The following is an 18997-nucleotide window of genomic DNA, read 5'->3' as shown; positions in this document are numbered from 1 at the left end:
GCAGATGGTAGTGTCGGATCAAACTACATGCACTAGAGCGCTGTAAGAAACAGTATTATTGCCAGTATTAGTGAAGGACTTTTCTGGTAGCTTACATTTAAATAAATAAATCATATTCCTATTTGTTTTACAACTGTGACTTAAAAGAAACGTTTTAGACAGTAAGATGTTTGCAAATAATGACAGGTATGCTTCATTTATTCCCACATATTAATATCTCATAGAAAAAATACCTACAGTGTATATCTATGACATTATCTGACACTTTTTGGTGCAGTTAGGTCTAAGAGTACAGGACTAATGTAAGCAACACTGACCATGTGTTAATCCAGGTTAGTTCCATCCATAAACTAGGGTACACTGCAATTAAATATTAAAACAACAAAATGCAAAGGAAATTCTTCTTTGGACAACTTCTACAAAGTTATAAGGGCTCATTTGGCAGTAGGCCTACGTAGGAACATTAACCCTGCTTTAGGTGTTTTATGATGGCTAAAAATGTTCTTGAGGTGCTTTAAAATGGGGAGAGTAGACTGCATCATCATTAATACATGTCACTCAGTCATACATATTGTGAATATAGCGAAGTGCAAAAAAAAATCTCCATTCAGTTCATGTCCCATCAATGCCCCTATGGAATCTTTGCAAGAATCCTGATAGGGGAAGGAATGCATGCAAATGAAATGGCTTCTGAAATCACATGACTGTGCAGGTTTTTGCCTTGGTCTTTTGTAGATGTGACATTGAGCCCAGCTCCGGCCTGTTAGAGACATGTGAAGTCCTCTTGGTGGCTCTGCTGGACTTGATGCGCTTCACATTCTTGTTGCTTTTACTGATGCAGGCCAGTGTGGCTATGTGGAAAATGTCCCTCACGCTGTTCTCAGACTGCTGTGCTGAGCACTCGATGTAAGGAGCTGAGATCAGCTTAGCCACGTTTGAACCCTAAAACAAATATCTGAAATTACTCAACAAGCTTGCACAGCTAAATACATGATTTCCAAAAATAACAATAATTATTTTAATGGCTTGCAAGCTAAACATCTTAAAGTAAAACTTCTTGAATATGTTGGAACACACCCCATCCAACCAAACCAAGAATAATTGGCTAAAGATACTTTAGCTACTACTAATACTATGGTACTTTAAATACTATCCTAAATATCTAATTGCATTGTTTTTGAAAATCTATCTTGCTTCTGTTTTTTTTTTCATTCAAAAATGACATTTTCTTTAAAAACCCACCTGGTCATACGACGAAGGAATGTCATTGGACAGCTGCACAAATGTGGCCAGGTCTGTACGCAGGTCTGACTTGCATCCAACCAAAAGTACTTTAGTATTGGGACAGAATTCTTCAATTTCTCCCTTCCACTAAAGGATTCAAAAACAGTGTTAGATTGATGACAATCATAAAATCATATGTAATTAAAGAAAATTCTGATACATAGCTGTATTCTTATTGTTAACTCAAACTATATAAAATTGTTTTTTTTTTTTGGTAATAAAGCTAACCTAAGTGTAACCTGAAATTTCCTTTCAAAGACCAGAATATAATTATTAACTTTCCCAAGTAATCTTCTGTATAATACTTGATTCAGCTGTTTACTTGGAAAATGACAGATCCCACAAATTCCATTCCATTGTCACATCCTGTGATTGTAGATCTATGTTCTGATTGTTCTTTATAACTCATTGACATGATCAAATACTAACTATAATTTCCCCCTCTAGCTAGTGCAGAAGTCTGGCATACAGCAGAGTGACTGGAGCAGAATCACTCCTGATGACATCAGCACAGTCAGTGCGAGCACCAATGGAGACTGAGGCGGCCCAAAACGGCTTATTCTTGCTCTCTCAAAACCTCTTGTCTCCCAGTGACATCAGAGGTTACAAAGCATTCTGTGGCACAAAGGCTCTATGATTCTGAGACCCAACGTAAACAAGCTCCTCGTTCTCCCCCTCATGTGATAATCAAAGGATCAAAGTCCTCCCACACATCCCCCTCTCATTCATAGGACTCTTCTCTCAGACGTCTGGACTTTTGTTCTCATTGCCACAATGAGGGATTGTGAGAATATCCCAAGCACAATCGAGAGCTACAGCAGTTTTATAAAAATCACAAATGTCTTTAAAATCAGCTTACCTTTCTCAGCACATTGTCCAGAGTCTCTGGTCGACCGATATCAAAACAGATGAGAACTGCATCAGCGTCTGGGTAAGAGAGGGGCCGCACATTGTCATAGTATGGAGACCCTGCAAATAGACACAAAAACACTGTCCTGATAAATAATTTATTCCTTAACATAAACTAATAGATCTGAACAATAACAGTACAATGGAAGAAAACAGATAAGTTGAACAATAAAGACAGCATGTTAGTGTGGTATGCAGTTGAATTGTTTTAAGTTATATTGCTATTAGATTTATTCCATATGCACACTTTGCTGAACCGCTGCAATGAACTCTTATTTATATTACACTTATATTTAATATATATATATATATATATATATATTCATTTGAATTTTAAGTTTTTAAAAATGTTATGCGCTTTTGTCATTTTATTGTTTTAACTAATATTTTCATTTCAGTTTTAGTAATTTTAGTACTTCAACTTATTTATTTCAGTTAGTTGCCAAGGCAGCATTTCATTTTTTTATATTTAAGTTTATCTCAAACATTATATTTTATTTTATTTATACTCTAAAATGACTGGAGGAAAAAAACTATTTTTAATAGTTTTTATTTATTTATTTATTTTGAATAAATAAACGCTTCTAGCATGGCAAACATGGCTACACAATGCAGTGTATCAGATTCCATGCACATCTGTCCTGGAAATCTTTTTTTTTTTTTTCTCTCTCTCTTCTTTCATATTTATTCATTAACAGCATACATCCCCATAAATTACAAACATTACAGTTATTTGACAGTACAAAGTCTTTAAATCAAGTCTAATTATCAAAAGTCAAAAGTAAGTAATAATTTTACTTATCTATTTATTGAAAGTGTCACTGTGAGCAAATTCTTCTAAGGACATTAGTCATGTGGGGGACCCTGTGCAAGTCACTGTCCCGCTATAGGAAGACAGCAATGTACTCCTGATTCAAGTCCAGTAAATTAGGTTACAGTTCTATTCTGGGAGGTGAGTGCTGAATCTGCTCTAGAAGGTTTGTAGGGCTTGAAATGAGTTCAAACCTCAGATCATTAGCCATCATTACTGAAATATTTAAAGGTCTCATTTTGAAATGTCTGTCCAGTCTGATAAAAGGATGGTGCTCACGAAAACATAGATGGGGAGGGAAAAGATGATAACTGTACGTTCAGATTTAATAATATATAAAGAGATTTGACAATATTAGGCTACATAAACAATTCAACTGTGCTGAGAGAAATCTTGCTATGATCACACTATATCTGTAGTTTATTTTGAGAGTGGTACCTTACATTAACAACATTCATCTGAGTCATTCTAGAAGTGTGGGAGACAAGAGTGAGTCTGCTGTGAGAACATCACGGGCAATCCATGGTGAGTCTGTATCAACTGGATCGGTCTAGTTTACTGTTTAGTGTTTACTGTAGTTTACATTCAGAACCTAACATAGTTTTACAGCTTGATTCAGTAACTTTTTAAGTTCCACAGAAAACTTCAGACAACCATGTATTTACAGACCTTAGAAATGAATATCCTGAGTGCAACATAAGAGCTTATATATATCAGAAAACTCCCATCACATAGCCCACAAAGTCTGACAATCCTAACACATTTCAGCTTCAATAACGAATCTGTGTGGAGTTATACGATGGAGGCTTGGATAAAAAACTAAAATATAATGTCTCCAGACAAATCAAATCAAATGAGTTACATCTAATGGTTTTCCCCCCTCTTACCTGAAGTATCCCAAAGACTGAGCTCAACTCTCAATGTGTCCACCTCAAAACTGGCTGTGTAGTTCTCAAACACTGTAGGAGCATAGTTCTGTGAGAGAAAGAGCAACAGTTTGATTTTTAACTAAACATAACTAACTCCGAACTAAAACATCACGTATGTTTTGCACCCATGATACAAATGGCAGTAAAAATCGGAAGAAAGTTCATAGCGGTGTCTCTTCTCTACAAACCTCTGGAAAGGAGTCTTTGGCAAAAACATTTAACAAAGACGTCTTCCCACACTGAGTGTCCCCGACCACAACTATTTTACATTTCAAATCGTGATGGCGATCCATCATGGACTAACTGAACCTCATCTCCATTCACTGTGGCGGAACATCAGCCGGTTGACCTCGAGTCTGCAGAGTCTCAGTAGCCTGTATGAGAGAAATATTCCAGTTCTCTGTTCAAAGTGCTTCACAGTGTCTCCGGGTTGTGATAAAGGTGAGTTACGAGTGCAGCTGAACCACGGCTCTCTGAAAAGGCACGAGGCGCATCCTCTGTGAGCTGCGCGGAGAAATCAACCGCTTCAGCGCGTCGCTCTGGAGTCTGTGAATCAGCCACATACTTGAGTGATGAGCGCAGCGCGAGACCGCCCCTCGCATCAGCTCGCGTTTCAGCGCGCGAAGGAGACCAGCGGGGTTTCTGCAGAGAAAGAGCACAGAGCTAGTGATAGACATAACTTAATACTCTGATGTGATCATTTAAACAGCCAGTGGCTATAAATATGAAACTTTTTAACTGTTAGTTACACTATCCGATGTGGTCCTTAAAAGTTTTTAATAGGAAGAAGCCGAGGCAACTTTTATTTGATCAAAAATGAAGATAATATTGTGAACAATAATTGTTTTGCATTTAAATATATTTTAAAAGCAGCCTAATTTATTCCTGTGTTGGCAAAACTAAATTTTCTAACCCAGTGCAGGGAAATACCTGTAGCCTACGTATTTCAGGTTTTCCAAAAATGTAGGCAGAGTAACGTATTTTCAATGAGACTGGGTTGAAATTTTCAGCAGTCTTTACTACAGTCTTCAGTTTCACATGATCTTCCAGAAATAAGCTAATGTGCTGATTTTCTTGCTCAATAAATATTTGTTCTTATTATCAATGTTGAAAACAGTTGCTTAATATTTTTGTGGATTAATGAATGAATGAATTTATTTATCACAGTTAAGACTTCTTTTTCTTTTCCTAATTTCTGCAAATAACTTTCTAAAGTGAAATACAATAATAATTCGGGATGACTTCACTGACATTTCAGAACAGTCTTGATTTTAAACACTAACCAAATTATAGGAAGATGTCTGGTAAAATAGGCCTTTTGTACATTGCCTCAGTCTGTATGATGGCATTTACAACAATGAAATACAATTGGAAATAGGTTGGATGTGCTATGATCTTATGATATGTTCTGACCTGTTTGTATGACAAATGTGCTTCCTGTCATTTGTCCCTATGAGAAATCACTGTGAGGTCAATGTACAAGACATTTTAAGAGAAAACAGCCATGGAGGAACTTTTCAAACTTATAGGGAGGGTAAGCTTTTGACGAAATGTGAGAAGAATGTCTTGCGGTTGGCTTGTCCTCTTTTCTCAACAGTTTCGCAATATTGTTGGCTCCACACGCCTGTGTCTTATCACATGAAACATTTGTTTTGTCTTTACACTCTGGTGTAAAACATGATCATGCAGTACCAATGAAATCCATTTCCCTTTTTCATTTAACAGAGTCATTTGTACTTAATTATTTAATCTGTTCTTTTTGTAGATAACATATTTCAATAATTATCTAAACAAATATTGTATTAATTTCAAACACTACAAAAAAAAAACACATTAAAAAAGCTGAATTTACATATCAGATTAAGTCTTTTTCATGCAAAAAATAAAATAAAAATAAAATAATAATAGTGAGCACGCTCCTATTTTTGTGTGTCAGCAGCACAACCCAGAGCAGGAATGTTCTCATGTTGGAGAACAGCCAGAGCAAGAAGCTGCTGCATGACTGATTGAATACCATATCCTCACAGTCAACCAACAAGAACTGTCTCCTTCCTGGATCATTTACAGATCATGAAAAATATTTTTGAAATGCTTTTAAGAATACTGTACACATATGGAAACACTTGATGATTATTTTTCCACTTCAACTTGTGATTTTAATAATCTTCCAACCATCACTGGATACTGTAACAGAACTGTTAGCATGTTCCCGTGTTGAAGAGCATCTGTATTCCTGTCTGTCAGCATCACTTTCTATATGTTTGTGTCATTTCCTTTTGTGTCCCTAGAAACTCGATCGGCCCCAGCTGGTGTACCTTTGTGCTGACTGAACAGAAATACCACAAGTGCTTTACACAGAACTGAAAATTCAGAGAGGTTGTAGAAACTGTGTGGAAACATATGGATCTGATAACACCATTTTCTCAAAAAAGTTATTTGCAACCCCCGCTGGACCACCGGAATATAGAATAATAAACTGAGAGAGTCTGTGGAATGTGAAAGTTAAACATCAGGCATGGGCCTCTTCTGTTACAAGGCAGCTCCTCACCTGATAAAAGAGCTCTCCGGATTTAGTTTGAGCCGGTGAGGAGGCAAAGACTCTGAGATGGAGGTAATTTGGCAGAAATATGCTGTTCCCACCACAAATATATGAAACAACCTATCTACAGTATATTAATTTCAAGGACATACTAAGAAGGGGGTCTATAATTATTTAGATTGTGATCATATCATGAGAACATATGAATGATTGAAAGTTTGTGGCAAAGCACTGGGTCATCATGTATGCTTTTCTTTCTGTTTTTTGGGAGGGGTTGGGGAGGGGGTGCGCAAATCTTTGTCCCAGGTTTGGGCTCAAGGCAAGATAAAATAAAACCAAAGGAAAAATGTCATCATGTAACAGAATCAAATGAAGCATCCATTGGGAAAATGTACTTGTATTCCCAGAACATACTGTACTGTATGGGTGTTTCTGAGCCCTGAAAATAAAATAAAATATATATATATGTATGTTATATATATATATAATTAATAAAAAAAATACATGTCTTACAATCTCAACTAAAATGTATCTTGTTTTCCTCTTATGCTGCTGACACCATTAGTTAATAATGGTTTTTGCCTCTGGCTCATATGTTGCAATGAAAAACAGAAAGCAGGTATCTCAGAGCCGACCGGTTCATCTAGTGATATAGGAAGTACTGCTTGTTGAGGCTTGTTGTAACTCAGGATGTTTTTTCTTTAAAACCCCAGAGATTAACAATGTCTCTTTATTTATGTCTATTCCCTATGTGTCTTCTCTACTGCTTGTATCTGAGATTCTTTTTTCTATAAAGATTGCCAATGTCTTAACTGCTATGTCTGTTTAGTCCTTCAGTCCATTCTTGAGGAATGACAGCTTGGATCCATTCTTGGTGTTCTCAAAACACTACAGCCCTTTTAATGAGTAACGTAATAATGTTCTCCTTGATTCCAAATGATAATCAACAGGAATCAAAGAATAATTATTGAAAATGTGAAATTGTGGAGGACTTCAGTATATATACATATATCTTTTTTCTTCTTCTGTTGAACATAAAAGAAGATAGTTTGAAGAATATTAGTAACCAAACTGGTAGCCACAATTCTTTTCCATCTGTGTTCAAATGTAGAAAGAAAGAAAGTAATACAGGTTTGGAACAATTTAGGGCGAATAAACAATGATATAATTTCCTTTAATAATTATGTATATTGTTGTATTGTTTGTCTTATTGCCAAGCTGATTGTTTTGTGTTATGGAATATTTTTCCCCTTTATGCTTTCTATATACAAACACAACTGGCACCAACTTTTTTTTTTTTCATCATTTGTTGATAAACATATGAATAAATGAATTAATAATAATGCACTCATTTTTTTCACCTTATGGTAATTTATGCATTTATTAATTAATTAATAATTAATAAATGCAGCAGCAGCAAGGGTTGTCTTCAATGAGCCAAAAAAAGCTCATATTAGTCCTCTCCTCATCAGGTTAAACTGTAGCCGCTCGCATCAAATTCAAGGTACTGATGCTTGCCTACAAGACGGCCACTGGCACGGCACCAACATACCTTAACTCATTGGCTAAATCTTATGTGCCCTCTAGAAGTTTGCGCTCACAGACCTTTTCCTGGACTGTGCCCAGCTGGTGGAATGACCTCCCAATCTCAATCCGAACAGCTGAGTCTTTACTCATTTTCAAGAAACATCAAAAGACTCATCTTTTTTGCCAGCACTTAACCAATTTATACTAGCACTTTTCCTTCTTTTTTTGTCTTTTCACTTATTAAAAAAAAAATAAATAAACTGGCAATGCGTTCTGTACTAGGATAACTGAGACTTGTCATGGCACTTGTATACTGTTGTTGTTCTCTTGTTGACCTGACTGCTTCTATTGTTCTCATGTGTAAGTCGCTTTGGATAAAAGCGTCTGCTAAATGATTAAATGTAAATGTAAATTAATGTATGTACGTATTTATTTTATGTATATAATTCCCAATTATATTTCCCCCTCTAATATAATAAGGGGAGAGGTTGGTTCACCCCTATTGGGTGATCTATTACAAAATGTACAGACAGCAGAACTAAACACATCTTGGTGCCTCATCTTATAAGACAGAGTTTTCCTGTGTGTTTAACTATGATTAATCCTCACAATTATTAGTGAATGAGACCTATTGTCATGCTGATAATGAAAAGGGCCCTCCAACTCCTCCCCAAACTGTTGTGGAAAAGTTGGAAGCACACAGTTGTCAAGACAGAGAATCACTGTGCCATAGCATTAAGATAAGAGTGGTCTTCACTGGAATTAAGACACCTAGGCAAACACACACAAGGTATGACCTCATAAAAATTTAGGTTTCACAAGAAATCATGCCTTATTGCATAACGGCTGTCTCTTTCTTATGCCATAAACAGAAACACATTTCTCTTCAATCCAATTTTGATGTAGCCTTAACTGTTTTAACTGTTTAACTAACATAGACATCTTAGGACATCTTTTGTGCTTTTATCATGAGAAATAAGGCAGCCAAGTGCCACTAAAAGAACACTGGGGGAAAACCTGAAGCTACTGTAATCTCATTACACCCCACTGGAGAAAGTGCAGAGCTAGTGTTTTTAACTGTGGCTTTATTGAGGAGAAACCCTTTAGCTTTAGTACAGCTTTTAGATGTTCAGTTGCTACATGCTCATTGAAAGGACTGACAAACAGTGCCTGGTAATGCAATTCAGTGCTGCAGGGTGACCTGGAATATCCTCCCAGTTTCAGAAGAGCACGCAAGGCAGTGAAAGCCTTAACAGGCCTCAACAAAAGCTTTCTGTCCTTTACAGTAATGGGGTCTGTTGCTGTTTTTAATTTTGGTACATATCACAACTGACCCATGATGAATGAAAACACGACAGATTTAAAAGGACCCAAAATGAAGACCATGAGTATGTCCTCACGGTGGGACACTATTATGTTTGCTTTATAGTTGTATATTATAAAAGTAATCAGAAATGTATGAACTATAGCAACAGCAAAAATTATCTTCTTCAGTTTATTGTGTAACTTACATCTGATAAAAATACAACTGTGAAAGATGCGATACTAAATCACAGTTCTCTTATTGTCATTGTATGTGAACTTTGAAAGCAGGCTGTACTGCAGAAAAGCCACATTTTCCTTTCATATTCTCAAGCTGGCTTTAGCAGAATAACGGAAGAAATGCCAAGACAATTTTAATAGGCTATATAAATCACATTTTCTGGCTGGTCTTGCGTGCTTGGAAGAAATGGAAAAATCTATATACATTTGTTTGGTTTTCAAATGTCACGTTTTCTTCATGGCTGCAAGTAATGAGGTCTTTACCCGTTATGGTGCACAGCAGAAAACAGCGCAAGATATATTGTTTTAAACATGGATGCTTTTTAATAACGTGAAGTTGCTTCCATCACAAAAACAGAACTGAAGTATATTCCCATGGTTCTGTTACACCTCCAATGCCTTCACCCTCTTAATATTAAAAATAATAAATATATATATATATATAAATGAGGTAGAGTGTGATTGGTACCAGCAGATGAAAAAAAGAGAAAAATTGTAATTATATAACTTAGTAGCCTATATAAGGCATTAGTTTTTATATATATATATATATATATATATATATATATATATATATATATATATATATATATATATATATATATATATATATATATTTATTATTATTATTTATTTATAAATATATATGATTAAAGAGAGTGCATAGCTGTTTGTTGTTAAATGCTTGTATGGAACCCATCTAGAGTCCCAAGAAATGTTTTCTATGTTCTGCTGACATCTAGTGTAGAAAGCAAGTTCATAGTTGTTCTTTTGTTTGTCCTTTACAGGCTGCCGTTGTTACGTAATCAAAAGGTTAAACAAGACTAGCTTTTAGCAAGCTAAAAGCTAACATCAATCTCAAATAATTCAGGTAAGCACAAATAAATTTGTTAAATTTGAATATCGTTCATGACTGTCCACAAACAGAGTACCAAAATAATACGAAACACAGCATATCCTCAGTATTTTTGCGAGTGATTTTTAAACGTAACCTCAGTTTGTTTAGCCACTGGGCTAATGAAACATGAAAACAAATATTAAGAATTGTGTAATTAACTGTTCGCTCATATTTCATCTGCTTTTACACATGTGTTTCATTTTTATACAGAGGGTTTAGTTTTGTATAACGTTAGTAGTTTTTAGTAAGTTATACCTTTAGTGGTTTATTCTCTCTTTATGACCTTAATGCTTCTTCTGGTTAAAAACACAACAGACAGAAGCTAACGTTACTTTATTACAACCTGCGTGTTTCTAACAATCATGTCGTTATTGTTAAGTCCTTAGCAATAAAAGGAAATGTTTTGGAGTTTCTTCAAAACTTTACTGGGCTGTTTAGCTCTTCTGTAAACAAAGACATTTTTGCTATCACCCATTATCTTTCCAGCTGTTTTGTCAGGTGCCTAATAAACATTTTCATTTTTTTGTGTGTAGATAGCATTTTTTTTTCTTTATTTCAATAAATATAGTCGTGTGACTGTATTCATGTTTTTTCCCCCACTCAGGTGAACTGTAAACAAGAGAAGCCCAACAGGATGACCAGTGTAAGTGTACTGTAAATCCCAGTTAAACTGTAATTGCTTTGTCTTATGCAAAGTGGATCTAAGCAAATGCAACACAATCTAACATCACATCTGAAAAAAAGCTATTCTTGTGTACGTCTTTTGCAGTTTTTCACTTTATCATAACTGTGTGTAACTGCTTGCTGTGTGTTGTCAGGTGCTCTGCAGCAGAGCTCGGCTGGTGACGTACCTGCCTGGGCTTCACGTTCTAGTTCATCGTGTCGTTGGAGCCAGGACTTTCTCTGGGGCGTCCAGCTCAGATGAGCCACACCTGAACAACACAATCCCTGACACTGGTAAATGAGTGTATTCCTCTGTTGAAGACTACATCAGAAGACTACAGCTTTCAGTTAAATAGTTCATGGCGATAACTTTACAGATAGATTCGATTGCAGGATATTTGACACACGGTTTAATAATAACATTTGCTCTTGTATTTCTAGTTGATTGTGTTTTACAAGGTGTTTTCTAATGATCTGGGTTTGATATTTCTGTGAATAGCACAAAGGACAGTGTGGCCAGACGAGACCATGGGCCCATTTGGACCTCAGGATAAGCGTTTCCAGTTGCCGGGAAATGTGGGTTTTGACTGTCACTTGGTGGGTCCAGCGGAGCAGAGGATCTTACCAATCCACAGTGTCATGCCAGACGTGCTCACTGCTCAGTCCAGCAGCGAGAGGCACGACTTCATCCTGGCCCACTTAATCAATGAGCTTCATGTATGATGCTTTCAGAATCATTTTAAATGACAGAATGAATGAATAAATAAATAAATAAGTAGTAAAATAATAACTTTATTATTGGTTGTAAAGCCTTTAATGCTTTTCTAAAATATATTAAACTGTGTTCTGAAGATGAACGGAGGTCTTACGGGTTTGGAACGACATGAGGATGAGTCATTAATGACATCATTTTCATTTTTCGGTGAACTATCCCTTTAAGATCATAATCACTTAACATGAATTTGAAAAACAAAAGACTGCACAATCATTAATTCAGCTGCTTATTTATTTATCTGTTTATTTTTGCTCTTTCTTGCTCATAAGTGTTATCACATAATAAATGTAAGCTCATAATATTTGAACTTAAATTGTAAATATCATTAGTTAAAAAGATTTTTTTTCATGTAATTGAGAGAAGTCTCTTTTGATTACCAAAATATATATATATTATTGGGAAATATATAATATGCAGACGTGCTACTCAATAAACATTTCATAATATTATCAATATTATAAACAGTTGTTCTCTTTAATATATTTGTGTGTGTGTGTATATATATATATATATATATATATATATATATATATATATATATATATATATATATATATATATATATATAAACGCAAAATAATAAAATGAACAGCATTTTTGTAATAATGTAAAAGTGTCACTTATTAATTTAATGCATTCTTGCTGAAGAAAATATTATTATAGTATTATTTTTTCAAAATAAAAAGGATCATACTAACCCCAGACTTTTCTCTGTTCCCCTATATGTTTTTTAGGAAAGTGATAAAACCTCTACAGAGCAGAACGTTGATAAAGCAGAGCACTATTTTGATCATTCCAGTGTGGAGTGTGCCATTCAGTCTTGCCCTGAATTGTTAAAGAAAGGTCTGTATGTTGCTCTTTTAGAGTATTTGAGGTGAGCAGATGTAACATGGACTATTATAATGCACTGTGACTTTCTAATGAGATTATATGCAGTAGGGGCGAGCTTAATTGTCATGAAATTCAATGTCATTTGTCATTGAAATGTGGCCACAAGAGGGTAGCATTTCCATCTGTATTTTAGGCACTGAATGGTGTGGCTGATGTTTATTAAGAAATGGAAAAATTGTTTATAGTATGTAATTGCTATACAGATATTTTTCTTTTTATATTCATTACTGTGTGTGTTCCCTGTTCATCATGTACTTCAGATTTTGAGTCCATGTTCCCCGAGGCCCCGTCGACTGACATGATGGTGGTCACAGTGACTCAGAGAACACAGAACGACATGACGGCCTGGACTGAGCAAGTGGATAAGGAGAGAGATCAGCTGCTTGCTAAAGTGAGTTGATCTAGTTGCTTTAATCTGTTTTGATTCTATAAGATACTAATATTATTATAAACATTATGTATAACATAACATTTTATGTTATTTCTGTGCACACCATACCTAACTGACTCTGCTGTCACTTAGTATCAATGTAGCTCCTAAATAATTGATCATACTTTGGCCTATGCCTATGGGTTTGTATTGTCCTTGGGGAAAGTTTGATAGCTTTAGTACAATAAAACTACTTCAGAACACGTGTGTACGAGAGGGAGAGCTTTGTCACTCAGCAGTGTGAGCCTTCGGCGCTGTGTTATTTACTGTCTGCTTCACATCACTGTGGAGTTCCTGTCTAATCTTCCTGTCAGGGGAAAGATTTATAGCTATGCATGTGTTAAAACAGTGTAAGCAAATCTGAATGGAAGCTCCATGGTTAAAGCTAATCATTACAGATAAATGGTGAAAGAATGGTGAGAGCTGATAATTGTGTTGTATGCAGTTTGTCGAAGGTGCAAAGGAGATATGTCATGCTCTCCGAACAGAAGGATTCTGGGCTGATTTCATAGACCCGTCATCTGGACTTGCAGTATGTCATATAAATGTCTACTAAACTTTTGACGCAATCGAAAAACTTCTCTTAATCTCTGCATTGCATTTCTCTCTCCTCAGTTCTTCGGTTCATACACAAACAACACGCTCTTTGAAACGGATGAAAGGTATCGCCATTTAGGTTTTCAGATCGAGGACCTGGGCTGTTGTAAAGTGATTCGGCACGTAATGTGGGGGACACATGTTTTTGTGGGCACACTTTTCACCACAGCGCCACCCAACAGCCAGATCATGATGAAGCTACAAGGAAGCTAACTTAATTAGTTCAAGATGCTGAGGCATCATGGGAACACTATTAATATCAAAATCAAACCTCAGCTTTTGAGATGATTAGTATAATCAAAAACACATTAACATCCCATGGTGCACTTCATGAAGGTGTCCAATGGCTGCTGCTGGAAATGTGTATTTATTTTTGCAGATCAAAAAGCACTTTTGGTGTGACTTTTATTTTGGGTGCGTGTGCTACAGAGGGAAGTTCTCTTTCAGTCTCTCTCTTCCTCTATGTTGACTTTCTTGTACTTCAGACCTCAAAGCAACTAAAATGTGACCTTTAAAAATATTTCCACAACATTGCTACATCCAAATCTGTATTTGGTCTTTTTTTTTTTTTTGTCCATACATTATATTAAAAAAGTTTTAGTAGTGATTAAGAGCTTTCAGTTTAATTCAGGATTGTCAGCTTTCTTCATTGCTCCATGATAGGCACAATAAATAATGAATGAATGAGAATCACATGGCTGTTGTAATGTTGGTTTATTGTTTGTGTGAACAGTTTGGACTTGATGACCTTCACTTTAAACCATCCATCCATTCATCTAAATGGTTGAGCTACCAAGATATAACGCCTTCAGGAGAGTTGACAGAATTTTTCTTTTTTCCATACTCTTGTACTTATTGGTTCTTCAGTATCAAGTGCTTTTCATAAATAGCATAATTTGGAGAGTCTGTAAGCACGTAATTATAAAAATCTAAATACAGTAAATAATAAATAGTAGTGTCAAAAACCTCTAACCTTGTCCTTATTAGCCAGAAGGTGATCAAATCATCTGTTGAGGGTGTCATTAGAATTCATTCAGAAGCACAACAGATGGACTAGAATCATTCTCTTTTAAACTCTACATCTCCCATTAGTTAGACGGTTCTTCTCTCTCCGTTAGCTCATGCCTGTCTGTGAATTGTGCTGGCCCTTAATACAGCTGATCTCTCCTTGATGGAAAGTCACACAAATATTCTATAAAAGCTATAAAGGGTTTATTAATTTAAATATTTTGCATTATATCAGATCTGATCCTTTGCTTACATAGTTTTTCTGGCGTTCATAGAACATTTTAGTGCATTGAATCAGTATATACTGTAGTATAGTTTTCTTCCCGTGGTGAGCACCATCTGAAAATCTCATTTAAGACATTTAACAAAAAAAAAAAAAGTGCGGTTGATCAAAGAGGTTCCGTGTGTGGATGGTGAAACATGTTTTAGAGATTGTCTAAGAGTCTGATTGACACAACTATTAATTGGATGTAATTGTCCTGCTAAAACTAGCTTCCTCTACTTTCTCTGATGGAAAGTTCAGTCGTAATTGTTTCACTGAATTCAAACTGTCAAACTGAACAATTCATTAACAATATGATTATAATGTCAACTGGTCCTCTTATCGCTCTGAAGGAACAAAGTGTTTACATTTGTAAAAGAGGCATCCACTTCCATGTCTCAGCTTCACAAATTGTTTCAAAATGGCAGACTTTTGAGCTTCATATGTAATAATAGTGCAAGACAAAAAAGGTCTTTTTTTTTTTTTGAGTGGGGTAAAATTAATAATTTGAAATACAGTTATTGATCAAATCAAATAAATAATTTCCTTCTGACTATATATATCAATTTATGTTTGACTTAAGCATCTGCAGTTGTGGAATAATTCAAATCACAGGAGAAAGTCAGGGTCATACATTTTTAATTGGGGTTAGATATCTAGGTCAGACAGCCATCGTTGCTTTCCATGAGAAATAAATTATTCAAACAACACCCCATCCACCCAACAGACCCTACATTCTTTAAGAAATGGCATTTGTAGATCTACATATTTGATATAGGTCCTGATATATCTGGAAAGAAAGATGGAAGAAATATGTTAATAGGAATTTTTGGTAAATACATTAGTGCAGTAGTGATAACAATAATAGCAATAATGATAACTGTGGATAAGTAACAACAATAACAACAGTTGTCAGATATTGGATGGAAGTAGGAATTCCCAATCAGTAACTAGAATGATTAGCCATATTTTTTTGAGTGACGTTGAACATTTCACACAAGAACTGAAATGATATCTGAATAAATGAGAAACTCAAAGTGTGAGTTGGGTGAGGGCCACAGAGCGCTTCTGTCTCCTGTTAGTAAAGTGACAGTCAGCAGCACCAGGTCTGCAACGCAAAGGAAAACCTGGTGCCAGAGGTCTGTTCAGACAATGGAGCGTTCCCACTCGTATCTGCCAACACTTTCCTGTTTTTAGAAAGCAGCTAAGATTTACATTGGCTTGGTCATGTAGAGATCCGAACCGTCCTGCACACCATTAAAGGTACAGTATGTCTTTGCACTGGGCAAACAATGGAAGGTATTTTAGACCGTATCTCTTGTGGTCATTAACTTTTTGAAAATTTTTGTTTTAAACTACTTTTATTCTTACTACTAATCTGTTTAGGGTTTTCTCTGCTGGAATTTCATTGAGTTTGACTCCAATTAGAGTTTAGACTTGTAATGAATTAGAAAACTCAGAGAGAATGAATGAGAGCTGCACACACACACACACACACACAACAACTGGATCTTCTTTATTAGACTAAGCAAAGAGATGATTGTGATCACTGATAATTAGGCTCATGTTTATATTGTTAAATTCAGTTTTAATTTCTTTTTGTTCCGCTCTGCTCACTCTTTTTTCTGCTTGCATTGCTGTTCAAATTCAGGATTCTGGATTCAGGAACACCAGAAGCTGTTTTTAGGACTCATAATTCATATTTTGATGTACCCTGAGTACTTATTCCCCTTGGGTCTGTCATCATCGTGTAATCCAGTCATTGTGAAGCTGAAGCTGTGATTTGTGCACTTCTCTCAGTCCAGTCCTTCCTCAAGTCTTCCCATCGCACTGCAGCAGACTTCCAGTCTGTCCTGTGAGATTTTCCCACTGTCTCCGTCTTCCTCTGAAGACAGCTTTCACACTTACATCATTCTGTGTTGTTGTCTCCACCCTGTCCTGGAAACTGATAGCTTTTCACACACCAAAAATAGCAGTTACATTTTGTCCAGCATGCATTATTTATTTTTGTCATGGATAATTAAGTAGCTACATATGAATTACTTTGAATGAAAACTTCAGGATTTTTTGTTTTGTTTTTGTTTTTATACTCACCAAAGCTGCATCTATTTAATCGGAAATGCAGTAAAAACACTAATAATATGAAATTCTCAAAATTCTAATATGCTAATTCAGTGCTCAAGAAATATTTTGTATTATTGGCAATGGTGATTTTTTTTTTTTTTTTTTTTTTTGCTGCTGCTTATCATTTTTCTTTAAACTATGCTACATTAACATTCAGAAGTTTGGAGTACATAGGGCTAGAAAAAAATATTATTAGTGTGCACTGAATTGCTTGAACAGACATTTATAATGTTAAGATTTATGTTTCAAATAAATGCTGTTCTTTTAAACTTCTTATCCTTAAAAGAAACGTATCACGGTTTGCACAAAAATATTAAAGCACCAAAAACTCTTTTCAGTAATGGTAATAAGCATTAATAATTATTGAACACCAAATCAACATATTAGAATGATTTCTGTAGGATCACGTCACACTGAGTAATGGCTGCTGAAAAGGGGTCCTTTACATTTTAAAATATATTTAAAAAGAAAACATATGTTTTAAATTGTAATCAGATTTCACAATATTAATGCAGCCATGGTGAGCATAAGAGATCAAAACAGTAAAAACCTGAATTATTTCAAACTTTTGACTAGTATCCATTTAACTGTACCAGTAATCATTGTTATGAGCAGTCTGTGCTAAAATCACTATAAACAACTGCATTATTATCTTGCGTAATATTAAAAGCTATATTTTTATGTGTGGCTCAGTCATGCTGAATCCAGACGGCTGTCATTTTCCCACAGTAAAGAAGAGCTGAGTATGTTTCCACTGCTGCTCAATCAATCCTGAAGCCCCGCTGCAGAGTAATTAAAATCTCAGCATGGCCGGACTGAACAGGATATGCAGCCATGCCCTCCAACAATGAGGGTCATTCTTTGGACTCCAGGCCAGGTACCTGAAACCCAGCCTGCAACAGCTCTTGATCATTAAAAACATGTTACTGCTCATCTGGAAAGTCAGCTCTAGAGAGGAAATCTGACTTTGTATCGGCAGGGAATGAGCCGAGAAACTGGATTACTAAAGCAAGATGAAGGGAGCTTTTGTTGTGACTTGGAAACATATCTGAACCTCAGTCAAAATTTCAATTTGTTTCTTTGTTTTTATTCAGTTACGTTTAAATGTAAAAGCAAACTACCCTGTTGTATTGTTTGTCCCCACTTTTCTCTTATAAAGCCTACTTTATAAGTCATTAGAGATGTATTTGTCTGCCATCACATCCCAGCAGATTGATACTAAATGCCCCTATAAAGTTGACTTCATTTTCAACCTGCAGTCCATTTGAGAAACAAGAAGTGACCAGAAGGTCACTGGGTGTTCACCTTTGACCTCTGGCACTAGGCTTAATGAGAGCTGTGTTTCCTCTTCTCCACTGCATTTCACAGAGCCACAACTACAGCATAAATCTGAAGACTCCTAAAATAAGGCCTTATCCTATCAAGATAAATGTAGTCAATATTTGGGTGATATGTACCATTGAAGCTAGTTAATTCTACAAATGGCAGCTTTATTTGAAGGAAATGTTTTTCTCTAAGGTATGATTTAAACAAGCACAAAATATTTTTCTTGTTTTAAGCATATGACATAAAGTGTACTCTTAAAAATATAACTTTTTTTTCAGTTTGTACACTGCTTCTTCCTGATTAGATGTTAGCAGTTATGAACTAATGAATGGATGGCTAGTTACTATCATAAAAGTAAAAAGAGAAAATATGTGCCACATTTAGAAAGTTTCGCTTTGCTTTTTTAAGTGGATAATCGACCGTGGATGTAAGATATCAATGTAAAATTGAACAAACCTGAAATATCTTTTGTGTGAATAACC

General features: G+C 35.6%; 2 protein-coding genes across 2 annotated transcripts; one reads left to right on the top strand and one right to left on the bottom strand.

The window, feature by feature from the left end:
- Positions 1-165: 165 nt before the first annotated feature.
- On the bottom strand, positions 166-4551 carry LOC113053332 (rho-related GTP-binding protein RhoE-like). Its single transcript, XM_026218255.1, has 5 exons — positions 4122-4551; positions 3892-3979; positions 2144-2253; positions 1243-1371; positions 166-942 (listed from the first exon to the last, which is right to left on the bottom strand). Exons 1-5 carry the CDS (start codon positions 4227-4229, stop codon positions 697-699), a joined length of 681 nt encoding a protein of 226 aa, XP_026074040.1. The 5' UTR covers positions 4230-4551; the 3' UTR covers positions 166-696.
- Positions 4552-10324: 5773 nt separating this feature from the next.
- On the top strand, positions 10325-14488 carry mmadhcb (metabolism of cobalamin associated Db). The gene is made up of 8 exons (XM_026218253.1): positions 10325-10412; positions 11044-11082; positions 11258-11396; positions 11602-11819; positions 12612-12720; positions 13029-13159; positions 13644-13730; positions 13814-14488. Exons 2-8 carry the CDS (start codon positions 11074-11076, stop codon positions 14006-14008), a joined length of 888 nt encoding a protein of 295 aa, XP_026074038.1. The 5' UTR covers positions 10325-10412; positions 11044-11073; the 3' UTR covers positions 14009-14488.
- The last annotated feature ends 4509 nt before the right edge of the window (positions 14489-18997 follow it).

This window comes from Carassius auratus, chromosome 34, assembly GCF_003368295.1.
Source record: "Carassius auratus strain Wakin chromosome 34, ASM336829v1, whole genome shotgun sequence".
Lineage (NCBI taxonomy): Eukaryota > Metazoa > Chordata > Actinopteri > Cypriniformes > Cyprinidae > Carassius > Carassius auratus.
This window is presented reverse-complemented; position numbering and strand designations above follow the sequence as displayed.

Bases quoted from the DNA above. Each gene is read 5' to 3' on its own strand.
- mmadhcb (XM_026218253.1), top strand. The intron at 13,160-13,643 runs GTGAGTTGATCT...TGTTGTATGCAG, and splicing joins GAGATCAGCTGCTTGCTAAA to TTTGTCGAAGGTGCAAAGGA. The intron at 13,731-13,813 runs GTATGTCATATA...CTCTCTCCTCAG, and splicing joins ACCCGTCATCTGGACTTGCA to TTCTTCGGTTCATACACAAA.
- LOC113053332 (XM_026218255.1), bottom strand. From the start codon at position 4,229: ATGATGGATCGCCATCACGATTTGAAATGTAAAATAGTTGTGGTCGGG. The intron at 1,372-2,143 runs GTAAGCTGATTT...TGAATCCTTTAG, and splicing joins TGGACAATGTGCTGAGAAAG to TGGAAGGGAGAAATTGAAGA. The intron at 943-1,242 runs GTGGGTTTTTAA...TATTTGTTTTAG, and splicing joins TTCCTTCGTCGTATGACCAG to GGTTCAAACGTGGCTAAGCT.